The sequence below is a fragment of the Periplaneta americana genome, chromosome 16 (assembly GCF_040183065.1).
Source record: "Periplaneta americana isolate PAMFEO1 chromosome 16, P.americana_PAMFEO1_priV1, whole genome shotgun sequence".
Classification (NCBI taxonomy): domain Eukaryota; kingdom Metazoa; phylum Arthropoda; class Insecta; order Blattodea; family Blattidae; genus Periplaneta; species Periplaneta americana.
The window spans coordinates 175,147,655-175,160,618 of record NC_091132.1 but is presented as its reverse complement, the minus strand read 5'-3'; the positions used below and the strand labels follow the sequence as shown (position 1 = coordinate 175,160,618).

The 12,964-nt window shown below is 32.5% G+C and overlaps 2 protein-coding genes across 6 annotated transcripts in view; one reads left to right on the top strand and one right to left on the bottom strand.

Annotated features, from left to right (window-relative positions):
- The window catches only part of LOC138691991 (zinc finger protein OZF-like), a 95,152-nt gene that overhangs the window by 43,420 nt on the left and 38,768 nt on the right, over nt 1-12,964 (top strand). The window contains exons 1-2 of one of the 5 annotated variants that reach the window (XM_069814723.1): nt 6,959-7,532; nt 8,030-8,140. The gene's annotated coding sequence lies outside the window, so the exon portion shown is untranslated. Of the gene's footprint in view, nt 1-6,958; nt 7,575-7,606; nt 7,918-8,029; nt 8,173-12,964 lie in introns of those variants that run through there. The other 4 variants (XM_069814722.1, XM_069814724.1, XM_069814720.1 and 1 more) reach the window with 4 other exon arrangements.
- On the bottom strand, nt 3,388-5,515 carry LOC138691994 (myb/SANT-like DNA-binding domain-containing protein 3). Its single transcript, XM_069814730.1, has one exon. The coding sequence runs from the start codon at nt 5,284-5,286 to the stop codon at nt 4,351-4,353; it is 936 nt and encodes a 311-aa protein (XP_069670831.1). The 5' UTR covers nt 5,287-5,515; the 3' UTR covers nt 3,388-4,350.

Genomic DNA, 12,964 nt, shown 5'->3' with positions numbered 1-12,964 from the left:
CACCTGACACAATTAGGAACATTAAATCCAGACGTTTGAGATGGGCAGGGCATGTAGCACGTATGCGAATCTAGTTGGGAGGCCGGAGGGAAAAAGATATTTGGGGAGGCCGAGACGTAGATGGGAAGATAATATTAAAATGGTTTCGAGGGAAGTGGGATATGATGATAGAGAGTGGATTAATCTTGCTTAGGATAGGGACCTATGGCGGGCTTATGTGAGGGCGGCAATGAACCTGCGGGTTCCTTAAAAGCCAGTAAGTAAGTAATTTGTTGACTGTTAGTGCCACCTTTAATTAATGGAATTAAAGTAGTTTTATTACTATGACAACAGTCAAAGGAAAATATGCTATAAGGGCATCATAACATAAAGAACTGTGGCGAGAGAAGGAACTGCAGTAAGCCACCTGTGGCACTAGAATCCTCTCAAGTTTAGAATCAAGTAGTTCAGTTCGACCTTTCTGTTGTGAGGAGAGGTTATTTGTTACCGCCTACATTGCTGTTCTGGTGTGAGTACAAATTCCAATTTAAGAACGAGGAAAACTACATTCTGTCGGAAAAACGTTTTGCGAGCCAATCAAAGGACTACTTTCTAAACTTCTGGACAAAACTTATATTATAATTGGCTAAGTGTTTTCTATTTCAAAAGTTAAAATATTTCTGTGCAAGAAGAGCAACCTGATAATTCTCTTTTTGTTCATATCAAATGAAAACTATACCTGACATAAAACGGAACATAGGATAAACATCCTTATTACAATAAGTGAATGCAGTCCTGTTGTTAATGAAGTGAAAAAGAAGTATATTATGAAGTGTTAGGACGATTGCTGCTGTAATACTAATGCATTTCTTGTCAAATTGACATAGCAACTAGAACTTAAGAGTGTAGTTAAGCATCTTTTGTCATATCTTAGGCCCGTAACACACTTCAAGAGTTCTCGCCAGCGAGAAATGTGTTGCGAGAAAGAGGCGAAGAGCCTTCCTCCACACACTTGGCGAGTTCTCGCTATCACAGATCACACCTCGCTATGATAATCTATGCACTGCCTTCATGCAGAAAGCATTTTTCTGATTATAGCAATGAATCGTTGGGGGAAATATTATAGGTTATGTATTTACGTATATTGTCGTACTTAAATATATAACTTGTAAGTATATTGTCGCACTTCACAAATTACGTACGAACGCTATGTTGAATCTGAGTATTCAGATGATAAGTGGAGTTACATGAACATATTTTGTTAATGAAAAGAAAAAGTACGCCTAAAATTAAAGCCAGAAATATCTGAAAATCACATTGTATCTTACGAAAATATGGGCGACTTTTGGACACTGCTTTCGATTTGAATGATAATGCGTTTAGGCGTTATTTCAGGTTGAATGGACCACAGCTTTTTGCTATTCATGATATGATAGAGGATTCTTTGCTATGTTGTAATTAAAATTATGTAAACTGTTAAGACATATATATACATTATTTCAAATGTTTAATTAATACCATTAAATCTCATCAAAATAAATTATACCCTGATTTATTTTCAGATAATCCGATTTTTGTCTCCAGATTTCTTCTTTAAGTTTCGTGTTTTTATAGTTTTCATCCCGTGTATAATATAAATAGGCCTACAGGTGACATCGTACAAGTTCGATAAGTTTCTGACTGCAATTATCAGCCATCTTTCCTCGTTTTCAAATAAAAACAATACAATTCATCGCCACCTGTGATATCTTTTTCTACATTCAATCGTCATAAAGAGTATAAATGTCAAATATCTTTGATAAATGTGTCAAGAAAATTCGCTGAGATACCGATTGCAGCGAGAAACTCGCGTGAGGTTTTTGCCTCGAACGAGAATCTCTTCCAGTGTGTGGACGTCCATTTGAATCCATGTCATCAATCTTTCAATTTTCTCGCTAGCGAAAACTCTTCAAGTCTGTTACGGGCCTTACTAATGTTCCAGTTTTAGTGTACACATACTACATTTTATTTAATAAATTAAGTGTCTGCAGACATAATATGCGACAGTGCCACATCTTTGACAGAGCTGCCACAACCAGCACTCACACTTGAGAAAAAGATTGCTCAGTACATTTAGGTAGGGCATCATATCTATATGGGCCTTTATGTATTGGTAAATAATGTATTAGAAAGAAATTTATATTGCATATCCCACCAAAACTTTACAGAAATCTTGTCTTAAAAAACTGCTGTGGAAAATTAATGTCATAATACGCTCATAACTGTTACAAAAACAAAGTTTTGTAAAATCTATAGTATTTACTATATTATAATGTGTAATACTTCTGTAAACATTGTAAAAATGAATTTTGAACAGATTCAAACTTGAGTCCTATTATTAGGAAATATTTTCTTCCATGGATTCTAGTAAAAATGTCACAACCGTCACAATGGAATGACTCCATGTGATAAAAGTTTACTCAAGTGATGCTAACAACATAAGTTTCTATATGACAGATCTTCATTTCGGAAGGAAATGTAATGAAATGTGTTTAACAATGTAAATTCCAGCAATTAACTAGTTTACATGTGTATTCTTTTCACATCTTAGGGAAATGTTATTTTATATACACGATGAACCATTAGTAATGTTAATTCCTGAGATATTTTAAATTAAGAAGTTTAAGGGTATATGTACGTGAACGATCACAAATATTATCAGAAATTGCAGGCTATAAATTTCTACAATTTTATAAGAGAATGAACTCATAATTGGACAAAAATTACAAGGTACCACAACAAGACTTATTAGAACTTAAATATCTGATAAAAGTATAAAAAAGGTTACTAATAAAATTTTTCAAACCTGTTTTATCAAATTATGAAAAAAAGAAAAAAATTTCTGCAGTTACATCTTTTGGTAATCATAACATTGTTATGGTCTCTCTGACATCTTTAATATTTTTTCTGCATGTAATAAACACTTATTTCTGTAAAGTAGACTACTCTCAGACATGTAGAGTTGTTTATTTTAATACAATTAATTTTTTATTTGTCATATATAGAATATATTAAAATTTGCATAATGTTTTGTGGCCTAATCTTTCTGTTTTCAAAGAAATGGATATTTTTGTGGTCTACCTTTAGCATTAATGCATATTAAATCAGTGTACAAAATTTCTGAATTATATCTCTAATGGTTGTGGAGTTGTGAAATGATATATGTGAAAATTTTCAAATTTTGGAAAATTTAATTTAAAGTAAAAAGTGAATTTTAAAAAATATTATTGGTAATCTTTTTTATATTTTTATCAGATATTTAAGTTCTAATAAGTCTTGTTGTGGTACCTTGTAATTTTTGTAAAATTGTGAATTCATTTCCTTATAAAATTTTAGAAATTTAGAGCGTGCATTTTCTGATAATATTTGTGCTCGTTCACGTACATATACCCTGAATACAATTTCGCTCGTTTTTGTTTCCTTTTCGAGAGAAAAAACATTTTTCTATACGAAACATTCCATAGCATGTTTTGGGAAAGCAATAAAATTGATTTAATTCCCAATACGATCGGGTAATTTAAGTAATCAGTGTATTATGATAATGAATGATTGAAAGTATTTTAGATTTGCCCTTTAGATGTGCAGACATTTGATTGGTACAAATGTAACTTTTATATATCAGGACTGTCGCTGGGCAGTAACCTGAACACACGTTTCAGCGTCACATTGTTGACAAGTAACTCCATCTGTTAGCACAACTATAAAACATCTAATAGATGTATAGAGTTACCAACAACGAAAAAAAAAAAATGTAACATTTCGTTCTAAAAAAGAATTTTAAAATGTTACAGTTGTTTAGATAAAATTTCTACATATTTAAAGGACAAAACTAAAATTCTTTCAGTTATCCATTAGCATAAGACATTGATCTCTTAAATTTATTGAGAATATTGGGAATTAAATCAATCGCTTTCCCAAAACACACTACTAATTAGGCTATTTTTATTTCGGAAAGGAAGCAAAAACGAGGAAGACTGAATTACACTTTTATGTTTAAAGTATCTTAGGAAATAACACTCTGAAATTAATGACGTTACTTACGGTACTATCTAACAAGAGCAGTAGGATGTGGTGACGTCACATTCAGGTAAACACCTCCTGTATGCATGCAACATGTGGACAATAGCTTAACAATCACTGCCTATATACAGGCAGTTGCTTTCCCAAAAGTGGTTCACGACATTTACTGACCAAAGTGAATTTATATTAATCTGACTTGTTCACACATATGAATTCTGTTACAAAAACATGAAGTAGAAATATTGAAATCGAGAATTTTTGTCGACATTATGAAAATGGTTTGAAAAAAAATCACACTTCATATGAACTCTATTATAAATGTTTCTTTGCTTTCCTCAACTGCAGTAACAAAATTCTAGTTTTTAGCTTTTCTTGTTTCATTTGCTCCTTAAACAGTTCTTCTCTCATAGCTGCTTTTTCATTTGCGTGTCTCATGGTAAGTTCTAAAAGTTCCAGTTTAGCTGCCAGAAGTCTGTTTGATTTCTCTGGCTTCCGCAAATGTGGGCGCCGTCTGCTAATCTGGGTGCTGTTCTTTGCAGGAGTTTCTTCGGTAGTTGCAGTATTAGTTACCGCCTGAGACACCGAGGTTACACTAGAGGTGGGTTCTTCTGACACAGGAAATTTCGGAGATTCTGAGATAGGCTGACCAAGCTGTGTTGAAGTCCATTGAGTCCAGTTTTGTTCACCCGGCTCTAATGCTACTTCTACATTTTCAAGACCACTGTCAAAAATCAAATCAAAATTCTGACCTTTAGGAGGGAAGCTACATGATGTGGAACTAGCAGACGATGGCTCTTCAGCAGGATTGTTGACGAGTGAAGGGACACTATTTTCCACTGCTGCAATCTCTATTGCATAATCGGCATCACAATCATAGGGTGACTGCAAGCCATCCAGAGTAGCACCAATCAAAGTTTTTACTTTTTCCACCAATTCGTTTTCAACTGGACTCTTATATGGGGCTCCGCCTGTTTTCAGCCTCTCTACTTTTGACGCGGCATATTGTCGCCTTGCTTCTGTTTTCATGTTCTCCCATTTTGTTTTCAATATTGCCCATGGTCTGGCTACAAGGTTTCTTGCATTGAAATCTCTCTCAATTTGCAGCCATCCCTTCCTTTTTTCTTCAACTGTTTGGCCATCTGTCTTCTTATCCTGTATTATTTTAATATATTTGGAAATGACTTCGAGTAATATATGTTTTTCTGCTTCAGAGAAGTTTGAACTTCGTATTCTTTTCTTTACCTCCATGATAACACATAGGGACTACATAATTTGAAACTTGCTAATCTCCTCTATTTCACAGGTAAACTATAATTTAAGATGGATTGGTGATACAAATATATAAATAACATACTTCAATTTAAAATGTAACATTTCTTTTAGGTTTGATTTAGTTGCAAAATAAATCACTTCGTAAAATTGTATTATAAATAAAGAGAGTTTCTAAACAGGCACCACGGCCTTCTGAATAATGTATTTTAGTATGAAACAAGAAGACTGTGAAAACTTAAAGTAGATTTAGCTAATTGACTTTATTTTAAGCCTCGATTACAGTTGTGAATTGCACATAAAAACTTAATTGTCTTTAACTCCCCTCTTTAAGTTAAATCGCCTTTAGTTACAGAGGCTTTAGCAACATGGTGAAGTCGGTCTTAAGTCATTTAGCATAAATGTAAACGAAGAATTTATCACGTTAAAACAAAATAAAACTTTTCAAACTGTCTTGGAGACTGCTAGAAATACTCATTTATATCGAGAAGAAAATAAAGGTCAAAGAATTACAGGAAACTAGTCGATAAGCTATTTGAAAGCAACAAAAGATGGGGTTAAATTTGTTTCTTAAAATACAATTGCTACATTCACATTTTCTGGAAACTTTTATGCTGAAGGTTAAATCTTCTTCACATTTTATTAGTGCTTTATTTCTAGAGGAAAGGATAACATTTATTGGAGCAGACGGTGAGAATATTACTGCCCAGGGTACCGGGAATTCATTGCCTGGACGAAGTTCATAGTGAAATCACATTATATCACAATTAACCCTTATTTATTTTTTTTACCATAACGCACATTTCAGAAATAAAAATACAAATTAAATTCATGGTAGTATAAATTCAATCTGGGTTAACATTGGTTTGCAGCAAAAGCATATTGTACTGAATTAAATACGGATAGTAAAGATATTGCATTATGAAATTTTACCAACTAAGATTTAACATATTTGTCATGGTAGTAGGGTAGTTGATCAAAGTAGCCCTACATTTCTAATAAGCAGGTTCCTGTCATGTTAATTGGTAGAGATGATCTCAGTGTAGATACAATGAAACTGTGTTGGAAAAATTCTCACGAAATATTGACGGCGCGAAACTTGAACATTTCTCGTTTCCGAAAACTATAACTTAATGATTAACTCAACTTCTCGATAGCAGATCACTCGGTGAAATTACAGACACGCAGTATGGTACTCTCTAGAAAAGCAACAGGACTGATGATCTGGGATATTTTCTGCACTTTTCAACACACGGCTTTAAAAATAAGCTCTTTTCTTAGGATTTTCGGTTTCCATCCCCTTGTTACTGACATCAAATTAAAGGCAAGAAATGCAGGAAAAGTTAAGGGGTGGGTAAAGTGAAATTCCGTAATAATGTTTTCCACTGCACGAAAATCAATTTGGATGGGGTCATAAAATACCTCGCGCTACAACTCTAGAGTTACATACTTCAATTTTTACAGGTAATTGGCCTGTAGTACATATACAGTTGCTTCGTGAATTGCTACATTTGTTCTTTGGTGAATTGTGAATTATTTGAATGCCTCCAATAAAGGGGAAGGAGCTACAGGTAATCTCTTATCTCATATTATTTTAAGTAGACCCTCTGTTTCCCTAACATAGCTTCATATCAGTGTATGAAGCCTCTTAAATACAACATTTTCACTTCTGACCTTTATGGTGCAGATACAGACATAAGAAATGCAGTATTAAAAGACAATCATATCTGCGCTTAGAGTAACCCTACATACCACAAAATCACAAATTTTGTGTTAAATGAAAACTAAGACTGTTAATGAAATTTGTTGAATGATTTTTAGAAATTTCAAATTTTATATTTTTATTTTTCATTTTTACGAACAGAAAGAAAATTTGCATCTCTATTTTTAACTTACAAGTAGAGGACATGCTCTGTATATCATCGTATTAAATAAGATTGTGTGAGATGAAAGTACAAGACGTACTGTTTAAAGTAATGCCTGGTATGGGTGGTCAATGACCCCTCGTTTTGAAAATATTGGCTATTGTTTGTGACATACATGTATTCTGTGCTCGTTGGTCCTTTCGCGGACTGTCATTTGTTTCATTGAGTAGTATCTTATTGACCGTGTGTAGGTTCCGTATAAGGGCGCTATGAATAATGATGAAGTTCTATATTTTGATGTGCGTCTTGGCGTGTCTCTGTGGAAGTTGTAGAGGTTAGGTGCAGATGATTTTGTCAGCTGTAAGTGGCGATACTATTGTATTCTCCTTTGCAGATAAAAAGGTGATTTTCGAAATTACAATTTCCCCCCCCCCCAAGTGTGTAATAGATTTTGGATGTTCTTTGGCGGAGGGCCATTGTAGCCACCCCTCATGACTGACAACTGATTTATGTTACGTTATTTCATTATGAAATGGAAGTATGGTATGGTGTGGTATGGTATAGTTATACAAATTTACGGTATGTGCAAAATTAGATATCAAGTTTACGTGAAGTCTAGCATCAGTGAGGAGACGTTTAGGGCTGATTTTTTTTTTCTTCTTTTTCAGGATTTCGTTATGCCGTACACAAATTATTTTGTGTTTTATAGCAAACTAGTTTTTATAAAGTAGATAATCAGTGAGAGGTAGGTTTGGTTAGTTTAGGCTTATGGTATGCCTTGCATATGGCATCCTGTTAATTGTAAAGGGTTGTGGTCCCTCATTCTTCAATGTAATGTATCTTTTTTTTCTCCATAGTTGTGAGCCACTGCATCTTGGATCTCATCGTCATCATAGGTGTTTCCTGCTAAGGATAACATAACACAACTTCGGGACAAGCCACGGGATCCCTCTTCCTCCTCTTGAAAGGTATACTAGTGATGGAACTATCGAATGTTTTTGTACGTATCGAATGCTAGTCTGTAGCTAAAATGTACTATATCCAATGGCTGTTTCATTTGTTTTCCGTAAAGTTGTTTACGTAAATAAGGAACAAATTTGCAGCAGTATGGTATGCATTTGTCTTTTATTTTGTCACGATTAAAGCTGAAGAATATAATTATGGTAACACTAGAATAAACTGCGGTTAATATACAGAATTTGTAATTTCTAAGTTATTTTGGATTCTTGATTTCAAAAAATTGCGTCTACAGAATGAACGTTTCAAAAGGGTTTCGTAAATTTCATATTTTTCTTTTGGTAAGATCTAAAAATCAGTCGCTGTTTTTCCAGAACACTAAGAGATCGATGACGCAACATATGACGTCACTCACGATGGCAATACCTCAAAATATGAATTTAATCGGGAGCAGACACCCTCTCTTCTTTTTGCCACCCTACATCACTCCATTGCACGCCCCCCCCCCCGCGCTCTCTCTCTCTCTCTCTCTCTCTATCTCTCTCTCATATTAAATTTTGGAATACATGACTTGCCTTTGAATACGCCAGGGTTCGATCCTTGGACTTTTTGTTAGGTCAATCGCTGTCACAGTCATTACGCTACGAACGTGTTGATGAAGCCCCTAAAAGTTATATTTACGCACAATTAACATCAAATACTTCCAAAGGTATTCAAATATGACTTCATTATTATTTAATGGAACTGAATTAATTAATTTGCTGTTAACCTTATTACAGTTAATATGGCAAATAGATCACGACTTAATTAACTTTTATTGTAAAAGGAACTAATACGATAAATATCAGAATGATGGCGTTACTACACTTATCCACTTACTATACGTATATTAAATCGATTCACTACATTGCCCCCTATATTATATTATTAATTTTATTTAGATAAGTTAAATTGGCACAGTTTTATTAAAGCAGTCTTTCATGATTGTAATGTAATGTGCGGACGTATTCACGTGATATAGGCCTATTACGTCAACTTGATCGGGAAAACAGCCACCCTTCCTGGATTTTCCCAATTTTTTTCATTTGATTATTATTATTATTATTATTATTATTATTATTATTATTATTATTATTATTATTATTATTATTATTATGCATTTAAACAAAGCCTGAGCATTGGTTCGGTAACACTGTAATTAACTGTCAAGAGGAGGTCTACGACACAAAAGAATGTGTTTGTGCTAATGCCGATTTTCAATGTAAATTAATGTTACAATATAAGTGTGTGTCGATGGAATTATGTTCGCCATCGTACCAAACGTTAATTGTTGATGTATTATAAACTAAATGCGTGTTGGCGATAAAAACAAGACAATAAATGAAAATGAAATGATTGCAGTCTTTGGCAATTTTTACAGTTAATGATGACAAAGTCATTGACAATTCGTCTAGATATTAAATATTGTATAAACTACATTCTTATAGTCTTATTTGTGGTTTGTGGTGTATCAGAATTCTAACCAAATTGTTGGGTCTCGCCTGATATAAAGTTACTCCGTTGATTTTCAAATTCATTGTAAAAACAGCTGTTTTGTGATCCCATAAATGTTGCAGTTTTGTTGAAGATTCGGAATGCCTGCTATACTTCTGAACTACGTATAGTTTCTAGATGCATACATTCACTTTGTTGGTTTTCTAAGTATGTTTATTAATATTTTTTTGCAATAAATTAGCTATAAATATGTTTCTTTTCATTTAATATTTACAGCATTTAAAGTTCACTGAGTTTACGCTAATTGGCACATACTTAATAGATAATGACGTGTTTTGTTACGTATTATGTTAAAGGTATGTTTCTGCATTTTTCCATAGATCTTTATATTTGGCCTAACACTTTACATCTTCATACTTTATTATCTATATCTATACTAATAATAAATCTGTAAGCGAAATTTTTCTGGTAATTTTCGCTATTCTAAAAATAATTGGTGTTAACTTGTGTAATTAATCATCCTGAAACCGAAAATCGCTTTTTTGGAATTTTTGTTTGTATGTCTGTCTGTCTGGATGTTTGTTACCTTTTCACGCGATAATGGCTGAACGGATTTCGATGAAAATTGGAACATAAATTAAGTTCGTTGTAACTTAGATTTTAGGCTATATGTCATTCAAAATACTTTATGTAAAAAGGGGTTTATAAGCGTGCCTGAATTAAATAAACCGAAATATCTCGCTTATTATTGATTTTTGTGAAAAACGTTATTGAACAAAAGTTTCTTTAAAAATGATTTCCGATAAGTTTTATCCCGGGAAAAAATTTGATAGGACTGATATTTAAGGATATACAAGAGTTTTAAAATAACAATACAATACATTTCCACTGCTGCCTCAGATTTAGTGTCGTTGTTCCGTAACTTCTATGTGCAAAATATTAAATTTTTTAATAGGAAGAAAAACAAATTAATTCAATCTATGGCAGTAGTGCATAGGAGATAGTGAATTCTTACATTTTCGAAAGAAAGAAATATAATTAAGTTATATATAGTAGATTGTATTATTTGCTGCATCACTATTTAAGTTATTTAATAGAGCAAACATCTGAAAATCGTTATGTAACATAGGAGTTATTGCAGGAACGACGACAATGGCTACAATGAAATCAAAACAAATGACTCTGTCTATTTAAGGTGGCCTTAACTTTTATCAGTATTAATATACAGAGAATTTTTTGTATGTTTGTATGAAGTAATCTCAGAAGCTAATTAACCTTCACTATTTGAAATTTGTAGTTTCTCTAGATGGATGTAATGCTACAAATGAGGACTGAGGTAAGATGAAAAGAAATCTGTACGCACAGAAAACTTGATATTCTGTCGAAATATTGTGTAACTTGATTATTACAACTTTATTTGGTCCACATAAAATATTCTAATTTTATACACTCATTTTACCATAGAGATCACTGGAACTGAGTTATTTTGAAAGATGTCATGAAATGGCGTTCCTGCGCTCATAATTTATCCATAATCGTTTCCTGTGTTTCTTAAAATAATATTTATGTAGGGTATCTAACTTTTTTATTTGCATAAACAATGATATACAACAGAGCGAGTTGGCTCAGATGGTAGCATTTGAGACACGCATTCGGGGGTCCCGGGTTCAAACCCAATGGCCGACCAATCTGACTGAGGTTTTTCATGATTTCCCTTAGTCATAAAGGCAAATGCCGGATTGGAAAGATACATGCCATTATTCATCACCGCCTCAATTACCAATACCAAAAACATTAATCAAAGTCTATAATCAGTTACATGAACACAAGCCATCCCAACACACAATAGAAACAGGAACTCAAGAGTAAAAACGGCCTGCTGATATACCCACACATTCTAAACACGCGACATGACCACAGATGTTAAGGCGTGAATAAAATAAACTTAACAAAATAAAAAAAAAGATGTGCAGTAAGGTTAACATAAAAATGATCTTCGTACACAATCAACTCTATTAATTTGGAGTGATTTATTTAAGGATGCATTCAAGACTAATTTAGAAAAATGTTAAACGAATTATCTTTGCACCAAATGAGTGGTCTCTGGACCAAAATGATAGCATATTAATTATTTAAATAGAATTTTAATTAAGTAGCATATTAAACGATTTATTCTTCTATCACACACGAATGTTCCTTGGACCCAATGTTCTGTTTTAATTATGTAATTACTTTATATTTATTTCTAATAAGTGCAGCGGAGCTCACGGGTACAGCTAGTAATATAGAAATAGTTTCTGGTGTTTATATTATTTGCATAATTTACATTCTTAGCTTGTTTCCTGCAGTTATATTTATTTAAAATTATATTTCAAAAAGTTTATAACAAATAATTTAGGATAACAGTATTATTATGGAGACTGGCTAGGTTCAAGCTAAATCTGGCTTCCTGGGCATCTGAAATATTTAAATGAAGTTCGTTAATTTTCGTATATGTTCTCAACAAATTGTAATGTAACTTTTGAATCACCCTTTATTTTTAAAAAGAGGAAAATATTTTACATTTTCTGAGGTTCATATTCAATAATAGGGTAATTCCATAAAAATGCAACGTTTTCACGAAAAAAAAAAAAAATCTCACGAATCTCTACTTGTTGTATGTAATTTTTTTCGTTATGATCCGAATTTTTTTTTTTTAATCTGACAACACTAATTGTATAACAGTATGTATGTGGGAGAAAAAGTGCAAACAAGTCCGTGGTTTAAGAGCGCGAGTTTATCTATTAGAAATTACGTATTTTAATGCACATTTAAGGCAAATCATTAGTTCTGTATGTTTTTTTTTTTATTATCCAATTTAATAAACCCTATTTCACCCTGAGGTATATTAGGGTTATAGTTGGTATCAAAATACGTATTTTATAAGCAATAAACAATAGTAAAATTATAATACAAAATTGTGGTCAAGGTTACAATTCACATGAATTATGTACAAGAATGCACCTTAATGAAAGAATGGGTCGTTTCATAAAGCCTCAAGGCATGTCTCTATATTTATATCTAATGGTTATAGGAAGAAATATATATATATATATATATATATATATATATATATATAAAATAGCTGTTAAACATGTTATTTTAGAAGCAGTAAATAGTTATACTAAGAGATGGCTTAAAATTTACGAATTAAATACATTATTTAGTAACAACAATTGACAATAATCAGGTATTGCAATAAATGGCTCAAAATTAGAAATCAAATGCATAATTAAAATAAAAATTAAAACCAATAGTACAATATTACACTATGCGAAATTGAAGACTTACAGTTTCATTAT